General features: G+C 38.6%; 2 protein-coding genes across 6 annotated transcripts in view; one reads left to right on the forward strand and one right to left on the reverse strand.

The window, feature by feature from the left end:
• The window catches only part of LOC126419246 (isovaleryl-CoA dehydrogenase, mitochondrial), a 68,870-nt gene extending 57,886 nt beyond the window's left edge, over nucleotides 1–10,984 (forward strand). Inside the window, exon 8 of the mRNA XM_050086398.1 lies at nucleotides 10,690–10,984. Coding sequence (XP_049942355.1) covers nucleotides 10,690–10,823 — 134 coding nt within the window. The 3' untranslated portion in view covers nucleotides 10,824–10,984. The remainder of the gene's footprint in view (nucleotides 1–10,689) is intronic.
• A 185-nt stretch (nucleotides 10,985–11,169) lies between these two features.
• Nucleotides 11,170–25,397, reverse strand: part of LOC126419247 (PDZ and LIM domain protein 3) — a 445,696-nt gene continuing 431,468 nt past the window's right edge. For 4 of the 5 annotated variants that reach the window (XM_050086403.1, XM_050086402.1, XM_050086401.1 and 1 more), the window contains 2 exons: nucleotides 25,129–25,158; nucleotides 11,170–11,863 (listed from right to left, as the gene is read on the reverse strand). In XM_050086403.1, coding sequence (XP_049942360.1) covers nucleotides 11,771–11,863; nucleotides 25,129–25,158 — 123 coding nt within the window. In that variant the 3' untranslated portion in view covers nucleotides 11,170–11,770. The remainder of the gene's footprint in view (nucleotides 11,864–25,128; nucleotides 25,159–25,397) is intronic. The other variant, XM_050086400.1, reaches the window with a different exon arrangement.

Raw genomic sequence — 25,397 nt, forward strand, 5'->3', positions numbered from 1 at the left:
TTTTTATTTAAAGAGTTGTTTCTTAATACTGAGTATGGAAACATGTACCTGAATGTAAACCATCAGAAGGTGGGCACAAGTTGAAAAGCAGTCATGTGTTAAACAAAATCACCATCTGTTAACTTGTATCGGTTATTGTTCTACATCATACAGTTGGTATTGTAGTGGTAAATTGTCATAGCCTTGTTGGAAAAGAACCAGAGCTACAACACTAATAGAAAGCACTGAAACTCAAATAGTTATAGGTATGGGAAGCTAGCTAAGCCGGAAATAAGTTCAGCCAAAATTTTCACAAAGGAGTTAACTGTGTTCAGAAATGATTGATTAAATACAGTTTGTGGTGGAGTGTTTATTGCTGTCAGGAGCAGTTTACCTTGTAGTGAAATAGAAGTTGATACTTCTTGTGAGCTAATATGGGTAAAAGTTATGCTTGACAACCGGTATAAATTAATAATTGGTTTCTTGTATCGACCCCCCCCCCCCCCTTTCCCCTGCCAAAACTCAGATGATACAGTTGCTGAGCAGTTCAAAGAGAACTTGGGTCTCATGTGAATTAGGTACCACACTCATACAGTTGGTGGTGACATCAATCTGCCCTCAATATGCTGGTGAAAATACCTGTTTAAAGTCAGAGGTAGGAATAAATTTTTGTCTGAAAATGTTCTGAATGTGTTCTAAGAAAATTTTGGACAATTAGTTCAGGAACCCACTGAAAGGGTAAATGTTTGTCAAAACATACTTGATTTCTTAGCGACAAATAATCCTGTGTGGATATTGAGCATCATGATGGATACAGGGATTAGTGACCACAAAGCTGTTGTACCTAGACTTAATGCCATAACATTCAAACCCCCAAAAATAAACACACAATACATCTATTAAAAAAGCAGATAAAGATACACTTGAGGCCTTTCTGAGAGACAGTCTCCACACCTTCCAACCTTAATATGTAAGCTTAGATCAGATGTGGTTTAAATTCAAAGAAATAGTATCAATAGCTGTTGAGAGATACACTGTGTGATCAAAAGTATCCAGACACCCCCAAAAACATATGTTTTTCATATTAGCTGCATTGTGCTGCCACCCACTGCCAGGTACTCCACATCAGCAACCTCAGTAGTCATTAGATATTGTGAGAGAGCAAAATGGGGTGCTCCACAGAACTTACGGACTTCGAATGTGGTCAAGTGATTGGGTGTCACTTGTGTCATATGTCTGTATGCAAGATTTCCACACTCCTCAATGTCCCTAGGTCCACTGTTTACCATGTGAAAGTGAACTGCAAATGTGAAGGGACACACACAGCACAAAAGCATACAGGCCGACCCTGTCTGTTGACTGACAGAGACCTTTGTCCAGTGGATGCCATTTGCCAGCATGAGTAGTGCTGACAATAAAATTCGGAGGCGGTTTTGTTATGCTGTGGTCATGTTTTTCATGGAGGGGCCTTGTACCCCTTGTTGTTTTGCATGGCACTACCACAGAACAGGCCTACATTGATGTTTTAAGCACCTCCTTGCATCCCACTGCTGAAGAGCAATTCGGGGATGGCGATTGCATCTTTCAACATGATTGAGCACCTGTTCATAATGCACGGCCTGTGGTGGAGTGGTTCATGACAATAACATCCCTGTAATGGACTGGCCTGCACAGAGTCCTGACCTGAATCCTATAGAACACCTTTGGGATGTTTTGGAATGCTGGGTTCATGCTAGGCCTCACCGACAGACACAGGTACCTCTTCTCAGTGCAGCACTCCATGAAGAATGGGCTGCCATTCCCCAACAAACCTTCCAGCACCTGACTGAATGTATGACTGTAAGAGTGGAAGCTGTCATCAAGGCTAAGGGTGGGCCAACTCAACACTGAATTCCAGCATTACCGATCGAGGGCACAATGAACTTGTAAGTCATTTTCAGCTAGGTGTCTGGATACTTTTGATCACATAGTGTATATATAAAATAAATTAGTAAGAAATGGTATTGATCCCATGTTGTCAGAGCACTGTTGCAGAAGCAACAAAAAAATCATATCAAATTTAAAAGAACGCAAAACTGTAAAGATTGGCGAAGTTTTACAGAAGCTTGAAATGTATAACTTCAATGCAAGATGTTTTTAATATTTCCCACAATGAAACTCTGTCTTGAAATGTGGCAGAAAATCCCAAGTGATTCTGGTCGTATGTAAAGTACACCAGTGGGAAGACAGTCGTCTCCACTGCATGATAACAATGGTGATCTTACTGATGACAGTGCCACTAAAGCAGAGTTTTTCTGAAATTCCTTCACCACAGAAGACAAAGCAAATATTCCAGAATTTGAACCGATAACAATTGCCAACATGAGTAACTTAGAAGTAGGTATCCTTTAGGTAACAAAGCAGCTTAAATCACTTAATAAAGGCAAGCCCTCTGGTCCTCATTGTATACTGATCAGGTTCCTCTGAGTATGTTTATAAAATAGCTCCATGTTTAACAAAAATATACAGCCAATCCCTCACTGAAAGATACGTACCTAAAGACTGGAAAGTGTCGCAAATCACACCAATACCCAGGAAAGGAAATAGGAATAATCTGACAAATTACAGGGCCATATTGCTAACATTGATTCACAGTAGGATTTTATAACACGTACTGTGTTCTAACATTATGAGTTATCTTAAAGAAAACGGTTTATTGACAAACAGCAAACATGTATGTAGAAAATTTTGTTCTTGTGGAACACAACTGGCTCTTTATTCTCATGAAGTAGTGAGTGCTATTGACGGGGGATGTCATATTGATTCCATCTTTTTAGATTTCCAGAAGGCACTTGACAGCTTATGTCACAAGCAACTTCTAATCAAATTGTGTGCCTATGGACTGTCATCACAGCTGTGTGACTGGTACTGTGACTTCATGCCAGAGAGGTCACAGTTCATAGTAATTGACGGAAAGTTATAGAGTAAAACAGAAATAATATCTGGCATTCTCCAAGGAAGTGTTGTAGGCCGTCTGCTGTTCCTGATCTACAGAAATGATTAAGGAGAGAATCTCAGTAGCACTCATATTATTTGCAGATTATGCTGTCATTTACTACCTATAAAATCACCAGATGATTTAGACAAGATATCTGTATGAAGTGAAAAGTGGCAATTGACTCTAAATAATGAGAAGTGTGAAGCCATCCACTTGAGTACTAAAAAGAATGTGCTGGATTTCAGTTACACAATAAATCTCACAATTCTAAAAATTGTGAATTCAACTAAATACTTAGGAATTAAAATTACGAATAACTTAACTTAGAATGATCACATAGATAATGCTATGGGCAAAGCAAACCAAAGACTACAATTTGTTGGCAGAACAGTGAGAAAATGTAACATTTCCACTAATGAGACTGCCTACACTTTGCTTGTATGCATTCTTTTGGAGTGTTGCTGTGTTGTGTGGGATCCACATCAGATAGGATTGATGAGGACATAAAAAAAAGTTCAAAGGAGGACACTCATTTTGTGCTATTGTGAAATAGGGGAGAGAGTGCCACAGATATGATACGTGAATTGGGATGGAAGTCATTAAAAGAAAGGCATTTTTCGTTGCAACAGGATCTTCTCCTGAAATTTCAATCGTCAACTTTCTTCTCAGAATGTGAAAATATTTTGTTGGTGCCCATCTGTCTAGGGAGGAATGATCATAATAATAAAATAGTTGCTACTGCTGCAGTTGTGCACAATGCCTACACCAATTATTTCATAATATTGGATGCAATAGATTTTGTGGCCTAAACTTAAATGAAAGGCCACAGTTGCTTGGGCATAATAAAGTGTGTATTATCAAGGAAGATTTTGAATAACTTTTGAAAACATTCTTCACCACTACTGTATGTTGTGTGATGTGATACAGCTATTAGTAGTTCTTCATAAAACTGTGCAATATTCTGCCTGCACCCCCTTTCTTTATTTTTATTTTGCTTAGTATGGCTACTACATTGTGCTGGCACTCTAGTGTGTGCCTTACGACTTCTTAACACTCCATCTACTCAATGAGCTGTTCCCTTTACTATATATCATTTCTGCAAATTTTTCACTGCTCCTTTTTCAGTCTGTGGTGACAAGTGAAAGGATGCATTACGTTGAAATGAAATGTGTCATGTTTAGCCCGTCATGTGTGACCTCATTGACTAGCTGTAAATGCTGTATAAGTTGTCATGTTGGTCACAAAGATTTGCTCAGAAATCTTCTCAGAGAGGGCCCCCTAATGTTGGGGCCCACATTTAAACAGATTTTTCCTATACAGTCATGATTTCACCCTTAATTGCTTTGCTGATGAACAAAATCATAGTGTGTGACAACCATACTGAACACAATTGCTGTCCTGTTAGTTTGTGCTATAGGTATACCATTACATGACAACAGTAGAAACTGTCTGCATGAATAATGGACGATCCCTTTGTGCTTTCATGACATAAGCAAAGATTTTGGTTAATGGATGTTATCTGTCTAGAGCTGACTGCAATCTAATTAAAAAGAATTACACCAGATGCATTTTGCTTTTATTTACAAAGCATCCTCTGTACTATTAATGTTTCTTTGCATAATCTGCTCCTTCCCTTCTTGCTAGCAGTGGTTGGTGTTGACAGGGTTCATGATTTTGGTATTCATTCTTTATAAAATCTTGTCTTAATGAGATGATGCAGCTGTCTGATGGGGAGTTTAACTTACCTATCGTATGCCAATTGGATTCTGTGAATTTTTACGTAGCATAGGTCATAGCAAGTAGTTACTCATTCACATGGGACATGTGGCATGTTGATAAATGAATGTAATGGTTTTCACTAAAAATTTTATCTTTGTGTTCTCTCTGCACTGCAGATTTATGCTAATGTTCGCGCAAAGTTTTGTTTTGAAAGAGTCAAAGGATCAACAGAAGTATTTAAATGTTAAATCAAGCTGTTAACAATAATACTTAGACAGACAGCAAACAAAAATATAGGGAGCCTGAACATACAGAAAGTTTATTGACTACGATGTCACCAAAAAATGTAGGATTGCGGATTACATGTGGTAACATGGGGCTGTAGAATGTTAAATACTCCAAACTTTTGATGCACCAAGGTTCCTTGCTAAGAGTAGACAACATTGTGTTCAGTTATAGAGTTGTGCGTTGTAAAGCAGGGAGGAATTCTTAGCAGCAATGCAGGCAGCAGTAGTACTTATTCACATTTACCATTTAGTTTATATCAGGATTAGAATAACAAAGTGATTGTTTACAGTGCAGCTACCATAACAACAATCAATCAGAGAATGAATTTCGTCACACTTTGTCCACCATTGTCATATCTTTCTGCTATCTCAGCTGCCAGTTGTAGGCAATGCTTGTGGCAGTAACTTGATAATTGTTTTTAGTTTTCATTGTTTGCAATGTTTCTCAGTGCTGCTTGGTTATTTTACGTGACGAAATGTCCTGAACCAGTAACAAAAGTGAGCAAAAAAGTGACAGGCTTATTGCCAGCCTCCTAAACAATCAAGTACTGTTTGTTAATGGGCAGCATGTGAATGTATTCAGAATGGAAACACTTTGCCGTTGCTGCCACAGCCATACTGTGTCCACAGACAAATGTGTACCAACGACACTCCCTCCAATGCTCGACCGTGTAGCAGTTATCTTAAGTACTGACAAGAAGTGAACAGTAACAGTTTGTAGTTGTTTCATTTATTTTTTTCTAAGAGTCTGTGTATTTTACAAACATATTTTACAGCCATATTTTATGTGCACTGCAATTTTGGCAGTTTAAATTGACTCCACCTGCAGTTCCACAGTTGAATAAGTTTGTTTATTGTTGCAGTCTTCTTGTTCTTTCTTAATTAGTCCTTGACTGCTTTGGTTAGTAACTTATTTTGGGATTTATTTTAGTGTTACATAATAGGGTATGTACTTGTTGACACAAGGTGAATTGATTGCTATCTATCCAGCAGTGAGTGGTGGACATTGGTGGTTTCAAGTGTTTCTAGAAGGAAGGTGAATGATGTAGAAACTGGCTTTATCACAGCCCCCTTATGACTAACCGCAAATTATGAAATGCAGGTATGACAACACATCTGGATCAGCAAAAGACATTTTGCCTGTTAGGGCTGTGGCCAGTTTTCCAGACAAGCATGGATAGTGGGCATATAGGTCATTGGAAGCCTAGTGTTAGGTGGTTAATGGAGCTGCTAAGAGAAATAGCACACAGCTCAGGAAGGGAGGTCAGTATGCAGTTTAGATATTTGCCTGGAGACCTCACTGAGAGATGGAGGAGACTGTGCTGTGTATGCTAGGTTTAAGTATCTGCAAACCGTAGCTTGTCCTGAGGCCATGCGTGGTTCCTTGAAACAGTTGACTGGATTGGTGAAGATAGATAGCTTCACAGGCAGGGTGGAAGGAGCCTTACTGGAGCACCATATTCAAGAGTTGACTGTGGTTCTCTGGTTTGGAAGGTCTAAACCAGAGGCTCAGATGATTCTGTGACAATTTTGAATGTAAACTTCTGGACCTCTATGAGGTGGAGAATTGAAGAACTCACCCAATAGGTCAGGTGTGCAATACACAAAGTAAGCAGCTACTTTGATGACAGACTATGTGTGGTGTGCGTATGGAGTGGGGTTTTTAAGGTAAAAGGAACACCAGACGGCAACAATTACCACATAGTACAGGATGCCCCATGTAAAACTGGTACGCCTCACACCCGTGATTCAACTAACAATAAACTAACCAAAAAAGAATAGATAATATTACTGTAAAAAAAAAAGTCTTATTACCTGTTTGTGAGAGATGCTGGGAGTGGTGGGTTTGGGCGTCCAGGCATCGCTGACATCGTGTGATGACCACCAGCAACACACTGTAATTCTGCAGGCATGTTGTTGTCCATTAATCTACTAATGTTCCATTTAAGATTGTCTGTTGTGTGAGGATTGTCAGCATACACTTTGCCTTTTTGGTGTGCTCATAAATAAAAATAACACAATGTTAAGTCCAGAGATCTTGGTGACCAGAGATCTCTACTGGCAGGTCTTTCTTTTCAGAGAACATGTTGGTGATGTGGACCATACTTTTGTTGGCAAGAGTTCAAGTAACATTAGTACTAGATATTAATAGCCAGTTACAATAATGAATTCCTGATCCTCAAATTTCAACTCTTTAGGATACTCACATAATAGGCTTTTAATTTCATACCTTTTAGTACACAATGACATGATGTATGAGAGGTACCAACCTGCTATAATAAGCTGCTTACCAAAACCAACTTGCAGGGACTTATAATGTTGATGCAAATTCTGTCTGTAGATTCAGGGGATGTGACTGTTGGTCATCTATTCCACTGCTTATTCTGAACAGGTCCTACAGCCTTCCATTTCTTGTGCATATCTTGACTAGAACTGGTCGTGATGAGTTTCCTACCAGTATACCTCGCTTGAAACATTTCTCTGCATTCTTTCATGGAGCATGTCTTTATATAACACACCACAATATCAATTCGCTTTTCGGTAGCAGGCTGTCCTGTTTCTGTAACAAATTATCAATACGAGCTTCTCACAATAACTGATGCCCAAACACACAGCTGCACTCAACTTTCCAGTAAAATACAGTTTTGAGACAGTGTTGCCACTTCATAAGCAGTTGGACTAGAGATGATGTGTACTGGTTTTATGTGGGACAACCTGTAGGAGGAAGAGAAAGTGGGCTGAAACTAGAAGTAAATAGCAGCAAATTCTAAATTAAAATTTGAATGTACGTCGCAAGCATAGACAAATTGCCACTAATTATGACAAATTTATTGCCATAAAGAACTCTATACTGTCTGTTCGGTTTATTACAGATTCAAAAAGTGAAATACTTTGGGCATATTTAATCATCAAAGGTGGGTCAAACATAGTAATAAGTTGCTTTTATAGACCATCTGCCTCAAAGTATATAATGAGAGATCATTTCAGAGAGAACTTGGAGAATTGTGAGAGTCATGTTAGGAAGTCGCTACAAAAGGAGAGAGAGCCTCGTTACAAATTTAAGTTACGTCAAAGCCTAGTTGACAAACAGAAGCTGGAAAAAAACAAAAGGAATGTAAAAACAACAATGCGAGAAGCAGTCAATGAATTCAGAAGTAAAATTTCTCTATGTAGTGTGGGCAAAATTCTAAGTAGTTCTGGTTGTACGGAAGGTTCATAAGCAGATAAAAATCATCTGTTCAGTCATTCTGTGACCACACAGACATGAAAGCAGATGACGATTAAGAGAAGGCTGAAATACTGACGTTGGTTGTCTGAAATTGTGGAAAGGAAAATCAACTAAAGTCACTCAAAAATGGAAAGTGTTCTTGACAGGATGAGACACCTGTGAGATTCTACAGAGATTATGTGCAAGAACTCTTTCCTCTTCTCCCGTCAGTTTACTATAGGCAATTGGAGAAAAAAAAGCACAAATCTTTTCTGTTTCCAGAATGGGTCGTCAGACAGATACACACAATTGTACACTCTATTGCTGACATCAAAATGTTGAATTCTAGAGCAAGTTATATGCTCATGCATTAGGACATTTTTGACAGACAAAATTTTTCTTAAGCAAAGTCTGCGTAGGTACTGCAGACAGGCATTGCAAAACAGCTCGCTACGTTCATCGGTGAGATATGGAATATCAGGTCAAAGACTATTAATAGAACAAGAAACTGACAGATGTAAAACAGCTTTGAGTGCACTCCAAGGAAGTGTCCCATTTAGTGAACTGCAGGATGACCTGTAGAAGATACACATCTGGTGTAGGGTCTGGCAGTTGACCCTGAATGTAAATAAATGTAACATGTTCTGCATAAATAGGTGAAGAGATCCAATACTTTTCAATTACACTATTGGTGACAAATCACTGAAAACAGTAACTACCTTGAGATACATAAACATAACAATGTGGAGCAACGTGAAGTGGAATGACCATTGAAGCAAATTGTAGGAGAAGTTGATGGCAAGCTGAGATACGTTGGGAGAATATTAAGAAAATGTAATTCATCCTCTAAAAAAGTGGCTTACTAAAAGCCTATAAGATGACCCTTACCGAACTGGATCAGTACAACAGAGGAAGAAGGTCCACCAGTTTTTGCCACATGATCACTTAGTCAGTGCAAGATTGTTATGGAGACGTTCAACAAACTCTTGTAGCAGTTTGTTTAGTTGTCATGAATTTCTTGGTCTGACCCTTAGCATATTTCTTTCTAGTTATTGTGGCATCTAAAGCATCAAATGTAGAATGATTTCCCTGCACTCTATTGTTTTGTTTAAGGCAAATGTAATATTCTTTATCTTGTTCCAATATTTTAGATGATTTTTCATTATTAACTTTTTTTGTCATTTACTATTAAACTTGTTGTTTGCCTCATATATGTGTCTTATTAATTTTGAAAGTTATTTCTTTAAATGTGCTTAAGCAGGTAAAACTGTGTATAATAGTTGGATGATAGTAATCCAGAAAAGTTATATAATTGTAATTGCTTCACATCCAAGTGTCTCACTTACGAAATAAGGTGGACAAAGAAATATATGTAATGTGATAAATGTCTGATAAATGTCTGATAAATTAGTAAAAAGAATAAGATGATCAAATTCCTGATTCAGATGGAACATTAAGTTCAACACAGGTTTTATTAGAACAGTGTACGATAAAGAGATTGCACAGATACTCTTTACCCCACAGATATTAACAGAGGAGTAATGGACAGTATGGAAAATTCTCTGCAGAAAGTGCTAGATTCCCACTAGGATTAAAGTCTTTCCATTATACGTGTCTAGGCAATATTCCTCAGTAACTCTTCAAAGTTGTTTTCCACATTCTGTCCAGTTGTTCTGGGAATACTGTCCTTAAATTACTTGTGGTGGGGGAAATGATCTTTCTAAAAAAAAACACTACACATACTGTACAGGAACACTGTGAAATAAGCTTTCCATCAATATGTAATGCAACATGTGAAGATTTATGTAGGCACTGTTTGTACACATTTCTTGCAATAGTTGCTGTTTCTGTATTCTGTATAGTGTTCGTGCTTTTAATGAAAAATAAACTCGCTCTCTACGAATGTCTGCATGCTGCATAGCCACTGATTTCAGAGTTGTAATGTGGAAGCACGAGTATAAGCTTAGGCCGCAGTCAGTAGATACTATATGTGATATATTTGGGTCGAGAGAGTGGGGATCTGCCTGTTCGCTCTTCAGTTTACAGATTGACAAACTGTGAAGGAATTTGAAAGGTAGCACAGTCGTGCTTCCTGCTCTCTAATAAGGCACAGTTCCTTGTTTCGTCTTTTATTAGACCTGACAACGAATACTGGTTTAATTTTTACCTTGTCCATCTTATCTTTTCATCAGTGTTGCACCATAATAAGCCTCATAACAGAGTTGAATGTATTGTTGTAATTAGATAAGATGAATATTATTAATCTGAAGATGGCTGTTGATCACAGCTGAAATGAGTCACTATAAAAATAAAACCAGTGGTTTCACCAAGTGTAATAAAATAAGAAAAGAATATTTTTCAATCATGGTCTCTCCAAGCTGGTAATTGTCATATCTTATGAAAGGAAGATGTCTTTTCTATCTTCATTTTATTGTAACATCTAGAGAAAGCGTACAAGTAGCTTGTATAATGCTGTTGTTATAATTCCAGTGTGATGATTAATTTTCATGCTGCTGCAGGTGGAAATGGATATATAAATGACTATCCAACTGGCCGTCTTCTGAGGGATGCAAAGCTGTATGAGATAGGAGCGGGCACTACTGAAATCAGAAAACTTGTGATTGGCAGAGCTATCAATGCTGAATACAAATAACAGACAAGCCGTATAACCATATCGAATTGTGCTTTTTATCTGTGGTGGTTTTTCAATTAAGAATTTGTACAAATTTATTTTATATGCCGTGTATATTTTTATCATTTACTGTATCTTGACAATAAGTTGTGATATATGGAACCATAAAAATCTTCTCTTTACTTATGGCTATTGTTTTAAGAAAAATATATGTTGGAAAGTTTACATAATTATATAGAAAGAGAAAAATGTATATAATTCAGATGATAAATTGTGGAGAAAGATTTCAAAGATCAGGCCATTGTTATGAAATAGCTAAGTGATATATTTGAATATCCAACTGTGGTTACGAGACTCAAGAAAACAATTATTAAAACAGAACAGAAATTTATTAACGGAAACTATTTTGTGGCAGGATATACAAAGCTGACCAGTACAGATTTATAAGCAAAACATTCCACTGCGTTAAAACTATTTTCACAGTTCATATTTTTATACAGACATTGATTATAGTTTCAGCTCACTCAATAAACAAAAATATATCATTCATCCAGAAAAAGATCAGATGTGTCTCATTGCTCCACTTCTTTACTGTTTCCATTCCTCATATCCAAGCCAGACTGACCTCTCTCCCAACAGGTATATGCCAGATATGATTACTCACATATTGAGAAATACTAGCATATGTGCATAGCATTTTCCCCCTCATTTACTGACTAGAATGTACACTCATTGACATATGTGCAGGCGGGATAGTTTAGTGCTGAGGACCACAACACAGATTGGTTATGTAGGCAAGTCTAAATCTAGCCATATCAAATATTTGAACACAATGGCTTTATATAAAAAGAAGGATATTTTCATTGATGTGAAATCTCTGTGGTTGTCGCACAGTGTCATTTACGTTTTGAGTTAAACTGATGTGCACAGAGTGGATTTCACTTAATTTGTATCTTACAACATTGCAGTTAAAAGTCTGACTGTCCCAAGACCTGGTACATCAATCTCTTGAAGCTTCCACTTTGTTGTATTGTTTCTTCATAATTGCCAAGAGAGTTGACCTGCAAAAGTGATAAATCAACTAATTAATTCATTAATAGTATTATCATTTGTGAGATGTTGAAGAGCATTATAAATAATGTACATGCGAAGCAAATTTTTTGCAAACAGGAATACCACACAGTCGGGACAATTTCACTGATCAATTTTTAGCAGTGGAAAATATCAGTTACACTTATATCTACAGTAATCTGGTTATCATCACCACATTTTTATGGAATCTAAATGTTTTAAAGTTTTAAGGAATGTTTGGTGACTTGAAGCCTTGCAGTTGATGGCACCTCAGCATCTTGGGTGCCAGGAAACTAAATCAGTTTCCATCAAGAGAATAAGTGGTCTCAAATCAAGGGCACATGTTCCATATAAGACACACACATCTACTGATTCATAAATAGGAGCAATGTATTAATAGATAGAAGTATTAAATGGATGTGATTACTAAAATGTAAGAAAAGACAGATTTCTGTGAAAATTGTAGTTCTGTCAGTACTGGTGTGTGAACCTTATTTTGTGTGACAGGCAGTCAAATGACACAAAAGCAAGCAGACACATTTGGTGGTGATGTGTATTAAATGAAGAGACCTCAAACTGTGCCAAAGCAACCTTACAGACAGTTTGGTAGCTGTTATGCTGATGTAAGAAGCAGGAGGATGCCATATTTTGAGCAGTATACGACATACATTGTTAAAATTGCTGGTCTGCTTGTAATGAAACATTTTTTACCAGTGGTGGAACAAGTCCCTTCTCAAATCCCTTGGTCTCCCCCAGAACCTCAGGTTACTAAATTAAGGCTGGGTACTGTCTCCTTTCAGAGAGAATTTCTGCAGTTGTTGCACACCATATTCAGCCCATTACCCATAACGTACCCTCCTAAATTAAGGACACTAACCATTTCCTTTAACAACTCTCCATATTTCCTGTCCATACACCACCCAATGCCCTGTTTGTCACGGTCAGTTCCTCCTCCCTCTATATTGGCACCTCCAATGCTGAACTTGCCATTGCTGAACCTGCCTTTCCCATAATCCAATTGACTTCAAACACACAACCTTGTTCCTGGTCACCATGACCAATATACCTTAACCCATAATTAGTTCTCTTTTGAAGACAAATCTGCCACTTGGATGTCTCCATCAGTACGTCCATCGCACCTAATCTACGAATGGCCAACAATACCACCATTTTGACAGCTTGCACCCAATCCACATCACGATGCTCCTAGCATGCAGCCTAGGCCCCTGTGGTCAACGTATCTGGAGTGATGAAAAATTCATCTCCAAATATATTGAGGATCTTGCTGACTGAGGCATTTGAAGACTGAAATTATCCTCTCCACCTTATCCAGAAACAAGATATCCAGCACATTGTCTACCCAGTCTCCAAGCATACCCCTAATGCCCAATGATCAGCTGCAAACGAGCAACCCTTTGTGACTCAATCCCACCCAGGACTGGAACAACTGTATCATGTTCTCCACTGGGGCTTTGTCAACCTCAGATTGTGCCCTGAAATGAGAAATATCCTCCCTACCCCTGTGAAAGTGATATTCCATCATCCACCCAACCTGTGCAATATCCTTATCTGTCCTTATTCTACCCCTGCTCCCAACCCCTTGTCCCATGGCTCACATCCCTGCAAAAGACATAGATGCAGAACTTGTCCCATACATCCTCCCACTACTACCAACTTAAGTTCAACCTCTATGCAGCATTCTACCAGAGCATGACCACTAACAGGCTGTCTGTCTGCGTGATAGGCCACTGTCAAATTGTGGCTAGAGTCAGCTGTCCATGTAGTTGCCAAGCATGCCAAATGCAACATGACCTATTTGACTTCCATGGCTTCTTCACAGCCCATGCCATCTGGATCCTTCGTATCAATGCCCGTTATTCTGAAGTGTGCAGATGAGAACGTTCCCTCAATTTCCATAACACCACTTGTCTGTGCCCTCCACTTTCCTCTGTTCCCTTCTGTGCTTGCATCCTAGCCTCACACATGCCTTCAAATGCCCCTCCCCCCTCTCACCTGTATATTCCTTTCTGTTTTGCTGTGTCTCTCCTATTCTCTCCCCCCCTCCCTCCACAACCCAAGTATTACAATGTAGCATCTAGCAGTCCACCATCCTGCCACTGCCATGTCTCTGAATGTACACTCCCACAAGCAGCACTACTGTATCTTCACACACCCCTGTCCTGCTATTTGTCCCCTTCTCCACCCCTCAACTCTTCCATGCTCCTACCAGGCACTGCAACCAAGATCACTCTTGCTTCAGTGAGGCCATAATGTTCTTAGAGACAGCAGTGGCCATGTGTGAAGGGGCTTTGTCAGATACCTAAAATAAATCTGTATTGTCACAAAAGAAATGAGGCTGTTAGTCAAGATATCTTATTGCTTGACTATTCCTTGACCTCAAAGCACTTCTTGATGCTATGAAAAATCCTCATCAAAACTGATCAACTCTGAGGCAATGAATAGGTAGTTTACTAATTGTTGTTCTTGTTCTGAACTGGAAGATTGTTGTATATAAAGACTGCCTCAGAAAATTGGATTTTTGCAGCAAATTTGTGTGCCTGTCTAATATGCTGGTGTGCAAAAATTAAGAATGAGATAAACTTTTGTATTGTGTGTCACTGTCAACGTAACACTGCTCTATGAAAGCTATAGTATATATGACGGTAGTATCTGTTCCCGAAAGAACAGTTACTGTTGATGACCATGCAGCTTTGCTAGAAATGAAATAATTAAATGGACACCCTAGCTGCAAACAGGCGTTGAAGTACTTCATGTACATCTATTAGGTGCACTACGAATGTTGTGGTGTGGACATGTTGGGAATGTGGGGCTCACAGGGAGCGTGCAAGGGATAAGTCCCTGCAGGCACACTATCCTCTGTGCCCTCGGTGGTTCAGATGGCTAGAGCGTCTGCCATGTAAACAGGAGATCCCAGGTTTGAGTCCCAGTCGGGGCAGACATTTTCAACATGTCCCTAATGAAGTACATCAACGCCTGTTTGCAGCTAAGGTGTCCATTTAATTATTCTTTCATTCGAAAGCTATAGTATAGTATAGTATAGTATACAGTACAGTAGGTAACTGAAAGAAATAAGCAATGGGATGAACAGAAATGACACTTTTATTGAAAGACAATAATTACACTGAAGTTACTGCGATTTACGATGGTACCCTGAGCATTACAAAAGGGTGGATTTGTGTGATCACAGTGGACAGTAATGCACGACTTCCAGCTACTTCCATGTTGGCCACAATGTAGGTAAGCTGTATTTGGGTGTTCCATTCCTCCACCAGCACTGTTGACAACTGCTAGATGATTGATGGTGCATGTGGACATGCTGCAGTATGTCTCTGCAACACATCCAAGTGTACAAGGGGCTGAAGTCAGGGAAACAGGTATGGCAGTACATTCACCAAATATCCTCTTATTCCAAGAGCTCATGCACCTACACAGTTGATGCGGTTGTGCATTTTCATCCATAAAAATTAAGTCAGTCTGAATGAACCCCTGAAAAGATGCACATTGAGGAGGAGTACAGTGTTGCAATAACATTGACTGGTGAACATTCAAAGATTTGAGGGTCAGTGCACACATACAACATTGTCTCCCCCACACCATAACACCTGGACCACCAAAATGATAATGCTCAGCATAGTTCCTGGGTGCATTATGACCTTCATACGGTGACAGGCAGGAATGTGTAATGCATCTGGTGACATTGTTGAACGTCATAATTTCCTGGTGTTTCGTTGCGGATGGGCATAACGTTGCATGAGTGTACTGACTCCCAAATCTTTGAACACAGTACACTCACTGGCCAATGTAATTATGACACTGGCTTCATTTTTACGGATGACAGTGCATGCTCACATCGAAGTGTGCAGGTGCGCGAGTTCCTGGAATGAGAGAATATTCAGTGAATAGACTGGTTTGCCTATTTGCTCCTGACTTAAATTCCATTGAGCATGTGTGGGATGTTTTGAGAAGACGCACTGTAGCACATCAACATCCACATGCACCAACAACCATCTAGCAGTTGTCAACTGTGCTGATGGAGCAATGGAACATCTCACCACAAGAACTCCTTACCAACCTTGTGGCCAGCATGAGAACATGTTGCAGAGCATACATTGTCATCCCTTGTGATCACAGACCCTATTAAGAAACATGTCACATCTTTTGTAACATCCGCCCCCAGTAGCTGAGTGGTCAGCACGACAGAATGTCAATCCTAAGGGCCCGGGTTCGATTACCGGCTGGGTCGGAGATTTTCTCCGCTCAGGGGCTGTGTGTTGTGTTGTCCTAATCATCATTATTTCATCCCCATCATTACGCAATTCGCCTAAGTAGCATCAAATCAAAAGACTTGCACCCGGTGAATGGTCTACCCAACAGGAGGCCCTAGTCACACGAAATTTACATTTATTTATCTTGCGTAATGTCCAGGGGACCATTGTAAATTATGAATGACTTCAGTGTATTTATTGTCTTTAAATAAAAGTGTCTTTTCTATCCTTCTCATTGCAAATGTCTTTCAGTTACCTTCTGTACAATAATATAGCTACTCTTTCTATGTATGGTCCAAGTTGTTTCAAGTTATTTTACTTGGCAAGTGACACATCCTACTATAGTTACTTTTATACCAAGTTCTGCACAACAGTGTATGTTCAGTTATTGGATGTTGCTTTTAAAGTAGGACCCACTTGAGTCCACACATGCTGTCTGCAGTCTTTCCTTCCACTGCTCAGAAAATTCTGTTAGACTGTGCAAGGGCTCCAGCTGTATTTGCCTTGCTGTGGAGCATGAAGGGCATATCTGTAGTAAACTGCTTGTTCTCTGTCACTGAGTTGAATGAATGTGATGGAACCATCACCACTTTAAGGCAATTTAGGGTGGAAAAAGAGCTGCATTACAAGAAGCCACAACAGTCGACAATGTGAGCACTCTGGTCTGTTTTCTTTCAGAATAGAATATGCCATCAGTAACACAGGAAATGTTGCATTTGTAGCCCACATAGCCAGTTGCCATACTTCAACACATCTTAAGCGCCTATCGATAAATATAGCAGTTTCGGTTTGAAAATAGCCATGCTTTTCATTGTGAAATATACCTTTTCCCATTGTCTTAGAATCTATGGTAAATGTAAATGAATGGGAAAGGGATAGCACTTGTATATTATTCTACTTTATTATTTAACCAACCTGTTTTCTATTGTTAGGCAATCATCAGATGCATAAATTTTGAGAGATCAAAGATTTTTAAAGCAAGTGGATCCAACGATTCTTTCAATTGGTTTTTAAAGTTGACAGTAATAATGTTTGATGTAAAACTAAAGTGAAAAGAATTATTTTGATAAAAATGTGAAAAATAACTATTTAGCTTAGATAAAATATAGAACATATGATTTAATGAACGAAATGACAAATTACAACAATTGTTCAGAGACTAAAATAAACTGAACAAAATACAGTAAACTTTGTTGACATGTTTCAAAGGCATGACTTGACAAATCAATACTGTCTTCAACAAGTGTAGTATTACAACTGGGACCAAAATGGTAAATGAGATAACAGTAATAATGCGATGTGAAATTACAGTGAAATCACCATAACTGAAATAAAGTAAAATATGGAGCATGCAAGTAGGAGCTGTAATATGCGATGTAATTGGATGGGTTTACCTTTTCTTTCTTTCTTTCTTTCTTTCTTTTTTTTTTTAGAAAAAAGGGCTTGAAATTCAAAGACATGTAACTTTTATTTAACATATAAATGGTAACAAGAACCTTTCTGCAATTTTACACCACTATTGAGGCAGTTTGATCTGCATCTATAACTGCTTGATCTCCACATTTATCTCTCAGCTCACCATCCAGTCAAACTACTGCCGCAGCACAGTTTCTTGCAATTTTATTGCACTGATGAGGCTCTCTTATCTGCATCTGCTTCAGCTTCCACAAGTAGTGAATCTCAGTTTCTCTTTCATTCCACCACCCAGTTGATCTACTTTATGTTTAGTTCCCCACACACATTAACTAGTGCAGTACATAACCTTCCTGCAGGTGCCAAAATTTTGCAGATAGACTTCAGTTCCAGATTTCTTTCAACTACTACTTCGTAAATAGCATTTAATTCAGCAATGGTACTTTCCATAACCAACTACCACACACTAGCACAAAATGACAAAAATGAAGCCGTACTAGCTGTCAGGTGCCAATGATGACACTTTAAAAGTAATTTACTTTGCCACCACACACATGGTTACACTTGGAGCAGCTGCTGATAGAAGTTCCAAATTTGGGCAAGTAGTCATACATTTATTACTTTCCATTATTTCAAGATGGTTCATATGCCTCCCTTTGTGGATGTCATGTGGGATTTCCTGTTGCACCTTGTAACTGTGGCCTTCATTAAGAAGGTGGTTTGTAATGATGGAGTCTTCTTTTCTGTTTCCAACTTCTGCCATGTTCCTTCAAGTGAGTGGATTGCTGTGCCAGACTGGCATACATAGAATTCGCCATAGCTACAAGTGATTTTATATATTCAACCCTTTTACCAAAGCAGATGTGGTATCCTGCTATCAGGCAAAATTTTTTCAATAGTGTTGTGGAAATCGGCCCTTGCACGAAAGCTGCCCACAAAAATGCAATTTTTCAAGGAGTCATAGCTCAGGATCTTAATGATCACAGAGATAAGGGGTCAAGTGTTTTGTATAGCCCTTCGTGTCATGACCACTTGTCTACCTATCAGAACAATGGGCATATTGTAGCTATCCTATAGTACAGTGTCAAAATTCAAACATTATACACTTCCTCCCCCTCTCCCACACCACTAAGGCAAACTGAGCAAATTGGTTGGCTCTTTTGTATGAGGTGTGTTCTAGGAAGGACCTTAGCTGCTGCTAACAGCACGATTTGTTTGTGGCCAGTTCCTGAGGAAACATCGAAACCAGTTGTGGGGATAGCCACTTCCTATAATTTCTATTTATGGCAGTGTCAAAATTTTTAGCTTATACTGTTCTTGGGGAACCTTGAAACTTTTTTATCATTATCTGAGATAGAGAGGTTCAAAGTTTCCATACTTATGCATGTAAAATGTGTATATAATATCTGGTCTGAGGCATTAATGTAGTTTTAGCTGACATTTTGAACACTTGTAAAGGGTACTAAGGTCATCAAAACTATGTTTCTATTCAATTATATTATGAAAAGCACAGTTGCTACTCACCATATAATGGAGGTGCTGAGTATCAGGAAGTGAGCTTTCGGCCAACAAGGCCTTCGTTGAAAATAAATCTACACACACACACACACACACACACACACACACACACACACACATTCATGCAAATGCAACTAAGGTACGCGTGACCAAAGTCTTTGGCCACTGAAGCCAGACTTCAGCAGCCAGAGACTGTGTGTGTGTGTGTGTGTGTGTGTGTGTGTGTGTGTGTGTGTGTGTGTGCGTGATTATTTTCACTGAAGGCATTGTTGGACGAAAGCTCACTTTCTGATAGTCTTTTTGTTGTGCTGTCTGCAACTCATCATCTCCACAGTATGGTGAGTAGCAACTATCCTTTTCATAATATTGTTACATTCCATCCTGGATTTTCCTATGTTTCATTCAGCATTTTTCACCAATAAAACTTTGACACATTGCCTTTGTCTAACAGGCTCTCCACACTTGTACATATATGCCCAAAGTGGTACACCAGTGACAAAAATGGGCTATAAAAGATCTTAACATGTGTGAAAAGAACTTGAGATGACTCCCAAAAATTATGTAAAACTGGAAAGACTGCAAATTCAGTAAAATATTTTAAGATACAAGTCATAAGCTGGGCATCTGACTTCCAAAAATTATGTAAAACTGGAAAGACTGCAAATTCAGTAAAATAATTTAAGATACAAATCATTAGCTGGGCATCTTCTATGAGTTGTGATAGATGAGCAAAGTATCCACAAAAAATGTTAAGCAAGTAATTTTGTGTTAACCACACTTACTTGTTGGTTATGTGTGTCAAAGTATGTAAATGTGTTAAAGTATATAAATGAAATGTAAAAATGTACTGAACCTTAGAATTTGTTTTATATCAGCAGTACACCCTGCTGTTGACAGGAAATGAATAGAATCAGCAGAAAAAGGCTCCTGTCAGGCCACAAAAAAGGTGAATGCATTCCTCTTCAAAAGACTGACAGAAAAGTAGGGAACTAGCTGCTTCAATTCTTATTTCACTTTTGTCACCTAACATTTTGCCATGCTAACAATTTCATGTTCTTTTGTGCTGAAAGAGATTAGCAGAGGGGCAGTGATGATGGAAGAGAGAGAGAGAGAGAGAGAGAGAGAGAGAGAGAGAGAGAGAGAGAGAGAGAGTTGGATGAAGGCAACAGCAGTGGTAGCCAAAGAAGCAGGAGATGTTAATGCTTGTGGAGAGTGTGCCAGTGAAATGAAAGGTAGCTGGATGTAGATAGAAGCAGTGGGAGCAAAAGAGAAAGGACACAATGGAAATGGAAATACAGGTGAGTGGAGACCATACTTAGGCTGGGGGGGGGGGGGGGGGTTGGACCCTTCCCCAGATAAGTAAACCCTTTTAACATGTAGGTAGAGAGGAGGGTGTATTTTTGATGGAAATTTTAAACAAATGGGTATAGGGGAAAAGATGAGTTGGACCCCACAGAATTTTTAAGCTGCTGAGGTATGGGGGAGACAGTGGCAGCGAGGAAGAAAGACAAAAGGAGATGGTGTAAGTGAGAGAGGAGACAGCAGCACTGGGATTTGTTGCAAATCGGGGGGGAGGGGGAAGGAGACAGTGTCAGTGAGAGCAAGATGTTGAGTATGAAGAGAGACTGGGTAAAAGGATTTAGATTGTTATATGTTAAGAGTGTGAATACAATGGGCTTTCAATAAGAAGTGCAAAACATTTTTTTCTGAAGGAATATGGTTTTATTCGGGATTATACAGTACACCATCTTGCTCCCTACTCTTTTAGCTACAAAACCCTATTTTTCAACACAATCTTCATTCAATGTGATGGCCTTATGCCACCTTACTGGGAGAGCCTACATGTCTGTATGGTACCACTCTACTTGTTGACCTCAGAGCTAACATCTTGCTGCATCAGTAACCTATGCATCATCCATGTACTGCTTTTCATTAACTGCATCTTTTATTGGGCTAAACATATGGAAATTGGGATGTGTGAGATCCAGTCTATACGGTGGATGAGCAGGAACATTCCAATGAAATTTTGTGAACTCCTCGTGGGTGCGCAGACTTGAGTGTCAGCACTACCAAGAGGGACGTCCAGTTGAGCAGTGACTTGTTTGATTGTTATCCATTGATATCATTGAATGAGTGTGTCCACGTGTTCCAGCATTGTAGGAGTCACAGCTGTGTGTGGCCAACCAGCGCATGGGAGACTGGACAGGTGAACACAACCTTACTGCAATGATGAAAGATGCCTTGACCAATGACTCACCATGCTTTTGTTCACTGCCAGGTGTCTATGGAGTTTCTGAATAACTGCAGTGCTCTGATTTTCGACCAAAAGAAACTCGATGACAGCTCTCTGCTCGGAACGTACCTTCACAGATGCCATTTTGAAGGCTACATAAAGCTCCTATCAGAACTTAATGAAACTATAGGGGCTGAAGTGGGAATATTCCACGATGTCTCGCAACAAATTCTGCATTTTTTCAACTGAAATCAGCCGAGAAAAAAAAAGTGTTGCCTTACTTATTATTTGTCTCTTGGATGTTCACATGACAAAATTGTTGGTGAGGGAAATGGAATGAGGACTGATTTAGCTGGTTTCCCACTTTTCTGTCAGAGTCTTTTAAAGAGGAACATATTCATCTTTTCTTGTGCTCCGGTACGATCTTGTTCCTGCTGGTAAAGTTATGTATCAGAGATCCTAGAACTTTGTGACCACATTCTGGGACTTTACCTATATCTGGAACTGTGCATCATTTAATGAGGTGGTGGTGGTGGTGGTGGTGGTGGTGGTGGTGGTGGTGGTGGTGGAGGAGGAGGAGGAGGAGGAGGAGGAGGAGGATTAAGCTCAGAATAAAGAAAAGTGGAGACCTGTTTTCGTTTTCTATGCAGTATGGAGTCCATCAAGACAAGATTGTAACCATTATAATTTTTATGGCATGTCACTGTTTGTTTGATTGTGTTTAATTCTGCTTGGAAGTCATCACTCATGGGGATGGTCAATGATATTGAAATTCTTACTAAAGAAATGGTTAATTGTACCAGTGAAACACTGTATAAACCAGCTGACACTGAATTTACTGTTAATAAACTACTCAGTTTGCAGAACAAAAATACACAGACTGTGATGAGTAATTTCAACAGTCATATCAAGTTATGGGGTATGATAATGAAATGAGAATGGGGCAGGGGCTATGATAATAAGATGAGAATGGGGCAGCAGTGCAAGAATGGACACAAATGCATCATCTTACTCTAGTCATTGGTGCAAAACTAGCTGCATCATTCAACAGTGGCAGGTGGATGTGCAGATACAACCCTGATCTCATAATCATTAGTAGCAGTATTAGTCCATAATGTGTAAAACCTATTTGCGCTTCAATACCCAACTGACAGTATAGGCCAATAATGTGAAAAGTATTTGCTGTAGTTAGACCTCAGAAAGTACCTTTCTGCAGAAGGTACAATTTAACAAATCAGAATAGTTGAAATTTGCAGAATTATTGGATGTTAAAGTATGTCCAATGGCATCTATTCCAGACACCTTCACTGCAGTTATAAAGAGATGGTCCTGAATGTTTATACCTTACCAGTGCTGGACATCTTGTCTACCCAGTCTCACATCAGACCAAGCTGCTCTACTTACAGAACACCACAATTTAGTTAACGAAAATCCTTTTAGTGAAGCAACTGTGGGAAGCTGTAAACAAGGTCATTTGCACTATAAAAGAGACCTAAAGGGATCGATGGATTAGAACTATAACAACATTCAGCTTGGCTGATTTAGAGAAAGCTATCAAACAGAATAAAAATGGAAAATCAGCTTGCTTGGATGATATTCAGAGCAATTTAAGCATTTTGGCCTAATAACAAAGAAATGGACCATCCAGCTCTTTAACAACTATATGACCAGATACCAAATTCTACAGATATGGCAGACGAGTTGAGAACAGATATGGCAGAGCCAAGTAGTTGCCTGTCAAAAGATGGCAAAGAAGGAGACAATCTGAATATCTTAGGCTAGTTGGGTTACTGGTGTTACCATTACAACTGCTAGAAAGATTGATCTCATATTCTTATGCATGTAGTTGATCCCTTACATATACTTGTTAAAAACTTTCTAAAGGCAAGATCACATAAAAATTTCCTCTGTTTGTAAACAGCTGGTTTTGACAGACATTGCTGTTATCTTCAGGTCTTCAAAAACTTTTGTTATAAATTGTGTTCATTATGAGTTGAACCTTACATCAAGTTGTTGTATAGATAAGATGTAGCACATTATATAAAGGTCTGTAATAAATAAAACATTTAAAATCATAAAAAAAACAGTACTCAATGAAATGCACACTAGCACATCTGTTTACATTGTCCTGACATGGTCTAATCATTGGAGATCCACCTTAGATGCCTTATAATTTGTAACCTCCCACTCTTCCTCCTGTTACTGAGCTGAGAATTCATTGATGCCTAAGGATGTGTCGTACCAATTGCTACTCTTTGTCAAGTTGTGGCACAAATATTCCCCATTTCGATTCAATACCTCCTCATTAGTTATTTAATCTACCCATCTAATCTTCAGCATTTTTCTATATCACAGCATTTCAAAAGCTTCCTGTCTGAACTGCTAATTTTCCATGTTTCACTTCCATACAAGGCTACACTCCAGAGAAAGACCTTCAGAAAAAACTTCCTTATGAACTGATATTAAATACCTCTTTTTCAGAACTAGTTTTCTTGCAATTGGCACTCTTCATTTCATATCATATGTTCTCCAGCCATCATCATTTTCATCTACTACTTTTAGTATCTCATTTCCTAAACTAATTCCCTCAACATTGCCTGACTGAATTTAGTTATCTTCGATTACCCTTGTTTTACTTTTGTAGATGTTCATCTTACAATCTATTTCTGATGTACTATCCAGTCCATTCAAATGTTCTGTCAAATCCTTCGCAATCTCTGACAGAATTTCAACGTCATTGACCCCTTAAATTTTTAGTTTCTTCTCCCTGAACTTTTATTACCTTTCCAAATTTCACTTTGGTTTCCTTTCTGCTTGCTGTGTGTACATACTGAACAATATAGGGATAAACAGCCTTTCATTCCGCCTATTTTATCCCTCCTACTTTCAAGTGTGTAATCCAGTGAACACTTCAGTTTTCTCTAAAACTGCAGATGCTATAAATGTATTTTGCCTTTCTTCAACCTGTCTTCTAGGATAGGTTGTAGGGTCAGTATTGCCTTGGATGCCCTTGCATTTCTCCAGAACCCTAACTAGTTGACTATTGTCAGTGTTTCCATTCTTCTGTAAATAATTTGTATTAATATTTTGCAAACACAACTTATGAAACTGAAGTCATACATTACTTTCAAACAATTCAGCTGTTATGTATTGTATATTTCATTAGTTGTCACACATGTTCATAGATAAAAATAGTTGTATGAGTAAAGACAACAACTCATTCTATAGAAGCATTATTGAGCAACCCACAGGTGCACAAAAAAAGGTGATGCAGCAGTAAGGTGGGATGGTAGGAACAAGAAAAGACATAGTATCTGTGTGTAGCTGATATTTGTGTACACCTCAATGTATACAAGTTTGTTAGCTGAATTTTATTTAAGAAAAAAACCACGTCTGCTTCAATCCATTGCTCAATGCTATTTTAGTGCTGTGAGTTGCTGTACTTGCTCATATGATTCACCCAGAATTTTTTATTCTCTGTTGTATTGAACTCATAGCCATGATGTGTTGCCATTCTGTTTCCATGTGGTTATAAAACTCAAACATACACTCCATTTTTGCAAACTATGTTAGCACAGAGGTTTACAAAGGAAAATTGAAATACATGTCCTGTTTTTTCTTTTTAGCTCCAACCATCAGTCTCTTTTAGTAAAAAAAAACTTGGTCTTAGAATTATATGGAACAGACCTCATTAGAATTACAAGGAAATGCTGTCAAACACAGTGTTAGATGTAAGAGAAGTTTGCTATTTCACGGACATTGTGCAACACGTAACATAAATGTACACAGAAACATTCCTACTTACAAAAGTACGTTGCTGTTCAGGCTGTGGTTTCTGTGGTGAAAGAAAAGATACATAAGTTCTTAACTGCAATAAATCCCAAATCTCTTTAAAAGCTAATTTTGCAAAAATTCAACTTTTATCCCACAGCCAGTCAATTTTACTGTTAATAATCACTAGTTCTGCATTCAGGTTGACTATGTCACAATGGTAAAAGTCAAACACCAGGCAAAGAATGACTTTATTGCTCATATACCATATTTCAGAATTTATTCACCATCAGATTTCTACAG

The sequence above is a fragment of the Schistocerca serialis genome, chromosome 9, assembly GCF_023864345.2.
Source record: "Schistocerca serialis cubense isolate TAMUIC-IGC-003099 chromosome 9, iqSchSeri2.2, whole genome shotgun sequence".
NCBI classification, from domain to species: Eukaryota; Metazoa; Arthropoda; class Insecta; order Orthoptera; family Acrididae; genus Schistocerca; species Schistocerca serialis.